The sequence below is a fragment of the Garra rufa genome, chromosome 15, assembly GCF_049309525.1.
Source record: "Garra rufa chromosome 15, GarRuf1.0, whole genome shotgun sequence".
In the NCBI taxonomy this organism is placed as follows: Eukaryota; Metazoa; Chordata; class Actinopteri; order Cypriniformes; family Cyprinidae; genus Garra; species Garra rufa.
In genome coordinates, this window is record NC_133375.1 from 5,972,296 (window position 1) to 5,986,834 (window position 14,539).

The 14,539-nt window shown below is 34.8% G+C and overlaps 1 protein-coding gene across 2 annotated transcripts in view; it reads left to right on the forward strand.

Annotated features, from left to right (window-relative positions):
* Window positions 1-6,881: 6,881 nt before the first annotated feature.
* Window positions 6,882-14,539, forward strand: part of frmd3 (FERM domain containing 3) — a 91,797-nt gene continuing 84,139 nt past the window's right edge. For both annotated transcript variants that reach the window (XM_073818514.1, XM_073818513.1), the window contains exon 1: window positions 6,882-6,986. In XM_073818514.1, coding sequence (XP_073674615.1) covers window positions 6,882-6,986 — 105 coding nt within the window. The remainder of the gene's footprint in view (window positions 6,987-14,539) is intronic.

The following is a 14,539-nucleotide window of genomic DNA, read 5'->3' on the forward strand; positions in this document are numbered from 1 at the left end:
AACACCTCACCACACACTCTCTTAACCAAACTACCACCGTCACACACACACACACACTCCTTCTAATTGCTGCATAGTTCTGTTAGCCTGATCACAGTGACTCACCAGAAGAACAGAAGTTTGCTGGGACGGACGCTCATCTGTCAGCGCCTCTGCTTCCACACTGTTGAATAAATAAACTTCTGTTCTCTGCACTATGAATCAAAGGCATACAATCTTCAGTTGTTTTCAATAAAGATGCTAATCTACTTTTCAAAGTCTGTTACTTGAAACGCTTATTTCATTCTCGTCAGGTATTGTGTTGTACTGTCAAGCCCGAAATTATTCATACCCCTGGCAAATTCTGACTTGAAGTTACTTTTATTGAACCAGCGAGTTTTTTTTTTTTTTTTTATAAGACGATGTACAAGAGGCATCATTGTGGGAAAAAAAAAATTCTCAGCTTTTATTACATTTGAACAAAAAGTGTCATGTCCAAAATTATTCATACCCTTTGCAAACTGTCACAGTCTATGGGAAAATCCAAAGTTCTATACCATTCCAAATAGTCCAAGCTGTTCTAAAGCATCCTAATTACCCTGATTCATTGGGAACAGCTGTTTTAATCAACTCAACAGGTGAAAAAAACAAGCTCTCTGCTGTTGGTTTGTGGACAGTCATGACTAATGCTGCCTTCATGTGATATGGGAAAGATGATGCTTTCCACTTGTGAAGTGGAAATTACCAGTGTGTTGTGTTCAGGTGCTTTTGTTGTCGTAGTGAAGAGAAACATGGCGGACTCGCAATTTGTCCTCACATGCTACTTTGGTAAAACAGACCGAATAAAATAACATGAGAAAATTGCCTCCTTCAGAACACTGTACCGCACAGCACCTTACTGGAGGTGAGCCACGACTAGCTAGCATCTTCTCTTAACGGTATTTTTAAAGACAACGCTACGTTTAAATAGCGACGTTATTAAAATTCTTTATGCCCCAGCATTATGGGGGCTACAAACTAACCAACTAAACAGCAGATAACTTTTAACATCATGCAATGCTTATCATTCAGTATAGTTTTGTTGCTGTCCGCCATGTTGAAAGGTCAAAGTTTATCCCATCTCGGCAACTCGGGTATCATAAAAAATTTCGAGCTTTCCAGTGGAAATTACAACATGAGTGGGTGTTCATGTGCAATTTAGATGTCGGATTTTGGTATTTACTATAATTACGATAGCACATGAAGGCAGCATTAGACAAAGGAGCTCACTGAGGACCTGTGGCTGCTCACAAGTCAGGAAAGGGCTATAAGCCATATCTAAATGTTTTGAAGTTCCAGTGGCTACAGTGCAAAGTATTATTAAAAATACTTAGTGAGAGAGGTAAAAAAAAGAATCCAAGGATCACCACCAAGGCCATCCTGATGAATCTGGGCTCTGCTGGTGGCAACATCTCAAGGCAGACAGTCCAACAGACACTGCACACTTTTCCAGATAAGGCACACATAAGCCTGCTTGGCCTTTGCAAATGCTCATCTGGACAAAGAAGAAGACTTCTGGTCTTCTGTTTTATGGTCAGATGAAACAAAAATTGAATTGTTTGGCCACAAAGATGTAGCCTTCATTTGGTGTAAAAAAGGAGAAGCCTTCAACCCTAAGAACACCATCCCCACTGTCAAACATGGTGGTGGGAACCTAATGTTTTGGGGGTGTTTTTCAGCCGGTGGAGCAGGGAACCTAATCACAGTAAATGGCACCATGAAAAAGGAGCAATACATCAAAATTCTCAACAACAACATCAGACAGTCTGCAGAGAAACTTGGCCTTGGGCACCAGTGAGCATTTCAGCACGACAACGACCCAAAACACACAGCAAAAGTGGTGAAGAAATGGTTAGCAGACAAAAACATTTACGTCTGCAGTGGCCCAGCCAGAGTCCTGACTTAAATCCAATTGAGAATCTGTGGAGGGAGCTAAAGATCAGGGTGATGGCAAGGAGACCCTCCAACCTGAAAGAGTCGGAGCTCATCGCTAAAGATGAATGGGCAAAAATACCAGTGGAGACATGCAAAAAGCTGTTATAGGAATAATAGGAAGTGTTTAATTGCTGTAATAGCCAATAAAGGATTTTCTATTGATTATTGAGAAGGGTATGAATAATTTTGGACATGCCACTTTTTATTCAAATGTAAATAAAAGATGAGCAATATTTTATTCCACAATGATGGCTCTTGTACATTGTCTTATTATCTTCTGGGAGATGTCTGTGTAATTTCTAAAAAAAAAAAAAAAAAAAAAAAAAAAAAACTGCTGGTTGAATAAAAGTAACTTTAAGTCAGAATTTGCCAGGGGTATGAATAATTTTGGGGTTGACTGTATGTAATGAATGTATTGGATCTAAATACATTTTACATTTCATGTTTATATGTAATAAAGCCTAATGATAAGGATACATTTTTGGTTATTTAAAGGCATACTGAATGCAGAGGCAGTTTCTCCTCAAAATGTTTGATCAAAATAAATTTGTATTACAAAAATAAAACAATGCCAGTATTACGAAATACAACTTTAAAAAGTGCACCCAACTTATTTTTCAATGTGGAAGTAAGCTGTTTTCTGGTAATGTGTATATAACGAGTAAATAAAGTGCATAATTCATATTTAAGATAATACATTCATATAATGTGATAAGAAACCCTAGTTTGCAATATAAAGCAGCAAAACTAGCTGTTTTGAACAGCTATAAATAGCTGGAAGTGGATGAGATGGGAGGGCAAACCCATACAATGTACAAATGGCCACGCCCACTCGTACAGGAAAAATATGGTGAATAAATCACTCTTATTCTAAAGAAACATTGTCCAATAGCGGCACCAGTAGAAAAAGTCGCCTTCCCTGAGCCCAATGAGTTTTAACAGACCCCCTAAAGTATCCGGTGAGTTTGGTGGGGGGTAATTAATTGAGAATGAAAGTCACGTGAGAGGAGACAAGGCCTCCATTGCTATATGATTGGATATGATTGGTTATGTTCGGCTGTGATTGGTGATTGTTTATTTAACCAGTGAAAATGTGACTGGAACATTAATTTACATTTGATTAAAAAAAAAAAAAAAACTTTGAGGAATCTCTGCACACCACTGAAGGTACAGTGTGTTTGCGCACATCATTTGTCAGTGTTTTTTAATGTGTTAATGGAGGTTAAATATACATGAATATGGCCTTATATGCTTGAAGTAAAACTCTTTGTTAAATAACTGGCAGTTTAATAATAATAAAAAAATAAATACTAATAAGAATACTGTTATTTCTTATTTTATTTACAAAATTCATTTGTCAATCTAAAATATTTTTTATACATGTGTACATATAATGAATATTTTAAAATGTAAAAAAAATGTAGATTCATTTATTTATTTTGAGTGAACTTTTGATGTCCAATATGCAAGACGTTTGGATTCATTACAGATGTTAGCCTACAAAAGGACTTCAGAAAATTGCTTAAGAAAATGTGTACATATTACATTTGTGTTCAATAAAGTATTATGTAATATCAGACCAGACTCTTAGTCTGTGCACCAAGGTTGGTCATTTTCCTGCAGGTTACATCGCTGCACCAATAGGTGGCGACAAAGTCTTAATGAATCTAATGAGTTTTTATGAATGATTCATTGAATTATTCATTAAACCCATTCTTATTTTACATACTGCTTTTCATATACCATATGTGACCTTAGACCACAAAACCAGTCATAAGTAGCACGGGTATATTAGTAGTAATAATAGCCAAAAATACATTGTATGGGTCAAAATTATACATTTTTCTTTTATGTCAAAAATCAGGATATTAAGTAAAGATCATGTTCCATGAACATATTTTGTAAATTTCCTACCGTAAATATATCAAAACGTATTTTTTGAGTAGTAATATGCATTGCTAAGAACTTCATTTGGACAACTTTAAAAGCGATTTTCTCCATATGTGACCCTGGACCACAAAACCAGTCATAAGGTTAAATTTTACAAAACTGAGATGTATACATCATATGAAAGCTCAAAAAATAAGCTTTCTATTGATGTATGGTTTGTTAGGATAGGACAATATTTGGCCGAGATACATCTATTTGAATATCTGAAATCTGAGGGTGCAAATAAATCAAAATACTGAGAAAATCACCTTTAAAGTTGTCCAAATTAAGTTCTTAACAATGCATATTACTAATCAAAAATTACATTTTGATATGTTTACAGTAGGAATTTTACAAAAAAATCTTCATGGAACATTACTGAATTTCCTAATGATTTTTGGCATAAAAGAAAAATCAATAATTTTGACCCATACAATGTATTTTTGGCTATTGCTACAAATATACCCCAGCGACTTAAGACTGGTTTTGTGGTCCAGGGTCACATATTTATATTTTTTTGCACCCTCAGATTCCAGATTTTCTAAAATTGTTGTATCTCAGCCAAATATTTTCCTATCCTAACAAAACATACATCAATGGAAAGCTTATTTATTTCAGATGATCTATAAATCTCAATTTCAAAAAAATTACCCTTATGACTGGTTTCATGGTCCATGGTCACATTTATTCTTAATAAATAAAAAAAGACCCTTATGACTGGTTTTGTGGTCCAGGGTCACATATAGTACAAAAGGTGTATATTCGGACACAGCATTGTCTAAAAGTAAGAAATGTTCAGGATTAATGAATAACCCTGCTGAAAAAAAGAAACCATCACAGAAATTCTAATGGTTTCCACTAAACACAAACCATCAACTTTAGAACCAGTACAACCATTAAAAAAATGGTGAAACACATTACATTAGGATTTAGTGGTTTAACAAGTCACCAAGAAGGCGACCAATTACCAGTAGAGACCAACAAGGTCCATTACAGTGTCTATTAAAAACAATAGCCAACCTTTACAAACTCTGTGATTGAAGGATTATAAAACCCTTTTCACTTACATTAAGCCAATTCATATTTATTTAGAAATTTCCATAACTTTTTCCAGGTGTATTTATTTTGGTATTTATTATTAAATCTAGAAATCACACTTAAAATTACAAACTTTCCAAGACCGTAGGAAACCTTTAATAAAAAGACCCCAGACAGAGGAAAAGAATATTGTTGCATACACTCTTAAAAATAAAGGTGCTTCATGATGCCATAGAAGAACCTTTTTGTTTAAATGGTTCCATAAAGAACCTTTAAGAACCTTTATGTATCACAAAAGGTTTTTTGAAGCGAAAGAAGGTTCTTCAGATTAGAGAAAGGTAAGAAAGAGATGTTTTTTTAAAGAACATTTGACTGAATGGTTCTTTGTGGAACCAAAAATGGTTCTTCTATGGCATCGCTGTGAACAACCTTTTAAAGCACCTTTATTTTTAAGAGTGTAGGCCTATAAATAATTACACAATATTTCCCACCACAATAGTATACTACTTCACATTTTATTACCACAGTAAACACCAGTGACATTACATTGCAGGTGAAAAAATAATTTTAGGTTTAAATATGTAAATGAGGCATTATTTAATGAAATAATTTGCATTTCTAGTACAAAAATCTAAACACTGGATGAAGTCAGTTTCAAAATTCCTGTTTAATTTTTTTGACATATGTGACCCTGGAGCACAAAACCAGTCTTAAGTCGCTGGGGTATGTTTGTAGCAATAGCCAAAAATACATTGCATGGGTCAAAATGATTGATTTTTTTTTTATGCCAAAAATCATTAGGAAATTAAGTAAAGATCATGTTCCATGAAGATTTTTTGTAAAATTCCTACTGTAAATGTATCAAAATGTAATTTTTGATTAGTAATATGCATTGTTAAGAACCTAATTTGGACAACTTTAAAGGTGATTTTCTCAGGATTTTGATTTTTTTGCACCCTCAGATTCCAGATTTTCAAATATATGTATCTCGGCCAAATATTGTCCTATCCTAACAAACCATACATCAATAGAAAGCTTATTTACTGAGCTTTCATATTCTATATACATCTCAGTTTTGTAAAATTTAACCTTATGACTGGTTTTGTGGTCCAGGGTCACATATTAGAGTCAAATATTTTTACAGACGGGATTTTGGGTTGTTTATAATTCAGATAAAAACAAAACAGAGAGAAAACAATGTATTTTTTTTTTTTTTTTTAACCATTTTGGTGGGAATAAAATGTATAAAATAAAATTATAAATGAACAAATCCCTCTGTAAAAACCTTCAGGATATAGACAGGAATAGAAATGTAAAGTTTGGTGTGTGTAAGTGCTACCGAAGTGGAGATTTATGGCTCAGTGTCGGAGAAAAAAACTCATTTTCAGAAAACGGCCTTTAAAAATATTTATTGAAATTAAAAACTTTTGTCACAGATAGATAAAGAGCTATAAAAGAAACACTTAACAGTGTCTTTTGGGTGTTTTCTTTCCACTAGTCTGAAAAAACACTTTATGAAACACCAAAAAGCCCCAAATCTCAAAACAGTGTTTTTGCCTGCAGTGTCTCCCTTTAAATGAAACAAACAAACAAATAATTAAATACACTTTAAAACTCAATCCCATATGAATGGTTCTTATGGTTTTCTACAAATAGCAACTATTAAATGTACAAACAACACCCGTTGTTATGGCAACACATTGCGTGTAGTTGTTGATCCCAGGTGACTCCTGCTGATATCGCTGATGTGATTGAACTGATGGAGTGAGGCAAGCGCGCGCGCGCGCGCGTTCTGGAGGGAGGGGAGAGAAGCGAAAAGGGGGATCGTTCTCCCGGTCATATAACGCGACATCTCTCTTTCCTCCTCTCCGCCTGGCGACATAAGCGACGCGTAACCGACACCCCGTGCTCCTCTCCCAAACCAAAGGCGCTTTTTGCTTTGCTATGCGGAACCAAGAGCCATGAAAATGCTTCGATTCCGGAGTCCGAGCATCTCCTCCCTCACGCAGGAGGTCCAGTGCACGGTTCGGCTGCTCGACGACTCCGAGATCTCGTGCAGCATCCAGGTAGGCGAGAGCGAGCGCGTGTGCGCCAGTGTGCGCGCGCTCAGCGGTGCGATGCTCTTCTTTATAACGATTAAATGCCATATTGCTTATTACACGTGTTAAACGGACAGGTTCTCATTGAGGTGCACACTGGCGTTTGTTTAGGTTTAGAAGACGCCTGGGGAGTGATCGCGCTTGCGTCAGGGTTTATTATCGCCGTCACTGGATTGCCTGTTAAACAGTTACGCCCTTGACTTTCTTTGTGCTGGAGAAAGATTCATATACAAAATGTTTCGTTTAGAAATGGTAGAATTACCCAGAGTTAAGCCTGCTGGCTGTTTTGGAGCTGTGTAATTTAATTCGCAGTGTTTTGTGGAGGTTTTTGGGAGAGGAGAACATGATGTAAGGCAGCACGTACGCGTCCATGTGTCTCCTGCGCTGATGGACATTTATCTTCTTTCTTTTCAAAGTGATGAAAGATTGCTGAAAAAGTCTAGATAACAATTTGCTGTGGGAACTGGGTAACACTTTGCAATACGGTGTCATCTGTTCACATTAGTTTACTAACAAACGAACAATGGGCAATACGTTTCTTACAGTGTTTATTCAAATGTGTTAATGTTATTTAAAACAAACACAAACACATTGTTCATGCTAGTTCACAGTGCACTGACTAATGTTAACAAACACAACTTGTGATTGTAATAATGCATTAGTAATTAACATTAAGATTAATAAATGTTGTAGAAGCATTGTTTATGATAACTAATGAACCTTATTGTAAAGTGTTGGGGAAAGCTGCTTTTATATTAAAAAGTCCTTAAAAAGTAACTAATTATGTTACTTAGTTATTTTTTATTTAAAGTAATGTGTTATGTTTCTTTTGCGTTGCTTTTTAAATCTGGGCAGGGCTTGCTTGATTGTTTTTAATATAAAAAGTTATATTTTTTGCCAATGTAAAAGCCTTTTCACACCAAAAGCCTCAGGCTTAGGGAAAAGTAAATTCACATCTGTATGGCAGACCGCAGAAGAAAAAATGTCAACTCTTCAGCAATACAAAAAGGACATCAAATGATTATCTTGAGTCATTTTTGCTTATTAGTTTGGATGAATTGGATCATCGAAGGTCGGCAGCAAAGACATCGGTTAATAAAATGGGATTAAATACATAAAGGATATTTGTATTAATTAACATATTTATTTATTGCAGGTTTGTGTTGAATTTCACTGTTTTTATTCATTTTGAGGAATACTGTATCTGTTGTTTTAGTGAGTGAGATGAATTAATGCATGTTCACATTTATTCTAGACCTAAAGTAACATCTTACTCACAATTTCTCTCAACATGGGGACAGGAGAGCTTTTAATCATTGATGGGGGGAAAACTTATTTGAAAAAAGTTTTTCATCAGTAAACTCAAGTCACTTTTATTTATCTAACAACATAGGCTACAGTGTTTCAAAGCAGTTTTAGCTATTGTGAAAAGGAAGTACACTTTAGCATAATTTTAATATAAGTACTACATATTAGGTATGATTTAAAGGAATTTTCTTAAGTGATGTTCTTAACTGTTTTGGACATTTAATTGCATGTTATTTACAATTAAATAACTTTTTTATAGTTTAAATTTATATTAAATGCAGTGAATTGAACTTTTTACTCACTTAAGTAGAGCTTTGATTTCAAAATTATTTCATAGTTATTACCATCAAGCATTTATGATAAACTAAAAACTTCACTGTCATTTCTATTGAAACGTGTATGACATGCGTTTAAATATAATTGTAATTGCACATTTGTGACCCTGGACCACAAAGTCTGAAGTAGCACAGGTATATTTGTAGCAATATCCCAAAATAAATGGTATGGGTTAAAATGATTGAAATTAATTATTTTTTTGTTCCATGAAGATATTTAGTAAATTCTCTGCTGTAAAAATATCAAAACTATTTTTGAATAGTAATATGCATTGCTAAGAACTTCATTTGGACAACTTTAAAGGCGATTTTCTCAATATTTAGATTTTTTTGTACCCTCAGATAGTTCTCAGCCAGATATTGTCCTATCCTAACAAACCATACATCAATGGAAAACGTACTTATTCAAATTTTGTAAAATAGTCTATAGATTTGTAAAGATTCAGTTTACATTTAAAATATATTAACTTTCGACAACATATCAAATAACAACCAAGTAGTCTACTTTACATGTGCTTTAGTATGTTGATCGACACAATACATTAAGGGTAGCCTACTTCTGTAAAGCACCACAAAGATTATTAAAACATAATTATTAAAATTGTACTTAGAAGTAAAACTCTTAATTTGGCATTATTACAGAGTTCACTTTTTAAAAGTGTATAGAAGAAACAGTCATGACAGTGTCTCTCTTTAAGTACACTTAACTCTTTTGTTTCATTAATATTATCTGCAAGTCGTTTTTTAAATATACTTTAAAATTTTGAAGAACACTTAAAGTGCACATTGAATACTGAGTACTAAGAGGAAAAATTGTGGAAATAATGTGAATAATGTAAAGCAATATGCTTAAGTGATATTATTAATTGTTTTCGGAAACTTAATGTCATGTTATTTACAATTAATTATTATTTTTAAAGTTTATATTTAGTTAAAGTTTGTATTTATGTTAAATGCAATTCATTGAACTTTGGTACTCACTTAAAGGATTAGTTAACTTTCATAACAACAATGCACAGATAATGTACTTACCACCCCCTTGTCATCCAAGATGTTCATGTCTTTCTTTCCTCAGTCATAAAGAAATTGTGTTTTTTTGAGGAAAACATTTCATGATTTCTCTCTATAAATGGATATGGATGGCACCCGAAGTTTGAACTTCCGAAATGCAGCTTCAAAAGGCTCTAAACGATCCCAGCCGAGGAGGAAGGGTCTTACCTAAATCGAAACGATCGGTTATTTTCGAAACAAACTGACAATATATATACTTTTTAACCTCAAATGCTCGTCTTGTCTCGTCTCTGCGCAGTGAATGTGTAGTCAGTAGAATCCGGGCCATTGCAGTTAGGGGATGTCGAAAAACTCCCATCTCGTTTATGTCTTCAATGTCAAAATAGTCCTATAATGGTGTTTTTACCTTTTTTTTGTAAAGGGAGTTTGAGTTTCTTTGTATGTTCACTTTGTAAACACTATGTCGGTACTTTTGCAGCGATCTAAGGTGATTTTGAAGTTAGGGAAGAAAACGAGCTGGGAGTTTTTAGACGTACCCTAACTGTATTTACCTGAAATACACAGACTTCGCATGCGCTGCGCAGAGATGAGACATTGTCTGTACATTGTTGTTATGAAAGTGAACTACTCCTTTAAGTAGGACTTTAGTACATCTTTATGTGTAATTTCATAATTATATGTAACACTAGACCACAAAACCAGTCATAACGGTCAATTTTCGAAATGCAGATTTATACCTGAATATATCTGAATTACATCTGAATAAATAGGTTTTCCATTGATTTAAGGTTTGTTAGGATAGGACAATATTTGGCCGAGATACAACTAAAAAATGAAAATCTGGAATCCTGAGGGTGCGAAAAAATCAAAATACTGAGAAAATCACCTTTAAAGTTGTCCAAATGAAGTTCTTGGCAATGCATATTACAAATCAAAAAATAAGCTTTAATATATTTACGGTAGGAAATTTACAAAATATGTTCATGGAACATGATCTTTACTTAATATCCTAATGATTTTTGGCATAAGAGAAAAATCGATAATGTTGACCCATACATTGTCTTGTTGGATATTGCTACAAATATACCTGTGCTACCTAAGACTGGTTTTGTGGTCCAGGGTCATTTATTTTTGAAATGGTTAAGGTAAAGCATTTAAAACTAAAATATACTTTACTGTCATTTCTAACGTGTACAACATGCATTTAAATATGTTTGTAATTATTTGTTAAGATGAATTTGCAGTTTACACTTAAAATATAGTACCTTTCAACAAAATATCAAAAAACACACACTACAGTTCAGTTATAATCAAGTAGGCTACTTTACATGTACTTTAGTATGTTAGTCAACACATTAAAATAAGTCTACTTCTGTAAAGCGCCACAAAAGATTATTAAAGCATGAAGATTTTAAATGTACTTTGAAGTACAACTCTTAATTTGACATCATGACAGAGTGCAGTGTATGTAAGTGTACTAAGAAACAGTCATGAAAGTACAACTTTTGTTTCATTAATGTTATCTGCCAGCAGTATTTTAAAAATGTACTTAAAAAATGTTGAAGTACACTACAAGTGCACACAGGTTCTTTTTCACAAGGGATTGACTTACAAATCTCCAGTGAGCAAACCAAAGGAAACTATGGCATGGAAAAAAAAAAAAAAACTTACGATGTTAGTTAGCACTTGAGACGTGAATATGCACTTATAATTACTTTAGTCTCGCATAGCCAGACCTTCAGACTGACGGCAGAAAGTCTGGGAACCTTGGCTGCTTTGAATGGCCAATGCCCGCCTATGAGCCAAATGACTGACAGCTAAATCAAGCAATCACTTTTCGTTTTGTGTCGTGTCTAATTTTGGCGTGTGGAAATGTCCCCACAATAACAGACCGGTGTGGAAAACTCTTGAACGTATTCTAAAAAATTTGTACGCAATCTTTCCAGTGTTTTGTTGATCCTGATAATGTTGTAAACACAACGGCTTTCTTCTTTCGTGAGGGGGTTTGGCATCACAGCATCTTTGTTTCCAGGCAGAAAGTTAAAGAACGCGATATAATTCTACCAGTCCGATGACGACTTTGAAACTTCTGTAGTGTTTCCACTTTTAATGTTGCCTCAACTCAATTATTTAATCTAGAAATTAGTTTTTTGTATTATTTACTTTACCACAAAATCATTTGTATCAGTGCATATGCATCAGATGTTCAGCCAATGGCGTGACTTCTAAAGGCTGAGACTATGACTTGCTCATTTAGTCACGAAGTTTTTGGCACTGTCATGCCACTTCTTGAGATCTTTGGAAAGCCTATGGAAGCACCGCACAGCATCTTAATGTGCCCGAAAATTCAGTCCGAGTAGGCGGCTCTTGTTTTTGAGACACAGCCAATGAATTTCATCTCATCATGCTCTCCATGTTCCAGTATAAGATAAATGAGCAAATGCATTTCTGGGAAAGACACTTGCCAGTGTACTTCCTTTCAGAACATTCTTGGAAACAATAAAAACATCCAATCCACTGAAAATCTGCATGTAGTTTTGCTAATAAAAATAAATTGAATCTATAAAGGCCACGAGGCAGCCGTAATGCACTTACTGTCGTTCAGCTCCGATGCAGGCTTAAGTGTTTGATGATAACTGATGATAACGGATGATGATGTGTAGTCTAGCGCTAGCAGTGCGCACTAATGTACACGCAGTCTAATGGAATCAACATCCATTTCCTGTCTTTCATGTTGAGAAAGCTACAGTATGATGGGGAAGTCAGGAAATTGTCCTCTTATAATGGTTGGACCTCGGGTTCAAGCTACTCTTGGATCAGAGAAAACAGTTTCCACGAACTTTTAAAGCATCTTTTCTGGTGTATCTTGTCTTTCACAAAGTGTAAGAGGTAAAGCGGTGACAGGAAGAGTGATGTGCGTCCCGTTTTTTTTATACATTGTGTCTCTCTCCGGTGTGTTTATAAACTTTAAGCTAAAAGAAGGAGTGTTCTGTTTGGTCTTATGAATATTTCAGAAGGCCACAAGGCTCTAATGGCTTCTTGTTCTGTGATGGCTTTCTCTTGCATATTTCATGACCGTCCTCATTGACAGAGGCTGCACCTCCAATGGTGCAATTTTACATGTTATAAGCACTCTGTTCTTACTTTTTCATCAGCTACATGAGGAGTTAAATGCTGAGTTTATGTCTGCTGTGTCGTGTATAGTGCAGGTCAGCAGTTAGTGCTGGTCCTTGAGTTTGATGGGCCAAAGAGTGCTGAGATACAGACCTTTGACTTTTTACCGTGTTTGCACGTTGCACATAGACTGTCAGTCCAAACCAGTCTCACGGGAAACTGTAACTGTTTGACAATGTGGTGATTTTGTATGAAAATGTTAGATTTTTGGGAAAAGCAGGCGTAGCTGTCAGTGGTGCATAAGCAGATCTTATAAAAACAATAATCATCAGTTCACCAAAGCGTAAAGTAGTTGCTAATTGCAGTGAGGGTGTTTTGGTCAGTCTGTGCATTGAAGGGAATGTTTCAGTGACTTTTTAACCACTGCTGGATAGATTGCTCACTATTCCAGATTACCTGACAAAAATTGCAGTCAGTAACATAATTTGTTACATTACTCATTTTAAGTAATATAATCAGACTACTTTTAGATTACTTTAGATTAACTTGTTTATTGCATTGATTCAAATATGAGAATCCTGTACTATGTTGATATAAGAATACAAAGAGAAAGAAAATGTATTCCTTTTATTATTATTAACAACATTAAGTGCCTTAAACATTACATTACATCAAGGTTTGTAAAGGAACTGCGGGGGTTATTAAGTTTAATGATAAAGAAAAATTTGGGAGGATCAATAAATTATGAATAACCGTGTTATCAATAAAAAAAGTAACCTAATGTAATATAATCTAATTGCAAGCATTTATTTTCTGGAATCTGATTACATAAACCACATTGCATGTAATCAGGAAACAGCTCTGCTTTTTACACATTACGTTATTACACTCTTAATGAATGAGTCATTGAATTATTCACTCAACTGATACTTTCACAACACTGATTCATTTAGGAACAAAACGCCACTACTCTGTGTTGTTTTGAGATGTGTGACCATCAGTTTTGTTTTGTCTTTTTTTTTTGGCAAGAATAGATTAAGTAAAATGTATATTTCATAATATTAACTTCTTGGTTATTAAACATTTGTATAAAAGCAACGTCATATCTGTAATCATGCCGCTGGTCTAAATATTTGCAGGGCTGTGATCGAATCCTGCAATGAACAACTTAACTGACAAATTAAATGAGTCATAAAACACATAGCAAAACATGGTGAATGACCACATACCATGACTTTGATAACTTGACTTTAAACTAAAAGAAATAGTTCACCAAAAATAACAATTCTGTCATTAATTATCACCCTCATGTCGTTCCAAACACGTAAGACCTTTGTTTGTCTTTGAAACACAAATTAAAGGGGTTATATAATGCAGTTTCTTGTTTACTTTTGTCTTTGGAGTGTTACAAGCTGTTTGTGCATAACAGATAAGATCTGTAAAGTTGCAAAGCTTAAAGTCTCAAACCCAAAGAGATGTTTATTATAGAAGTTAAGACTCAGCCACGTCTTCATAAAACGGCTCGTTCAAACACGCCCCCACTTGTCCACGTCACAGGGTGAGTAGATTTGCATAACACCGCCCATATGCATACAGAAAGAAAGAAGGCGTAACTTTTACTGGCTATAGTGTTGCAGCCGCCATGTTGTGGAGATTTAGTGTGTTTCATTGTGAATGCTAAAGTACTTCGTTGAGCCTTCCAAATGAGGACACAACTAGAAATCAGCAGTTAAGTTATATTTACAACACTGT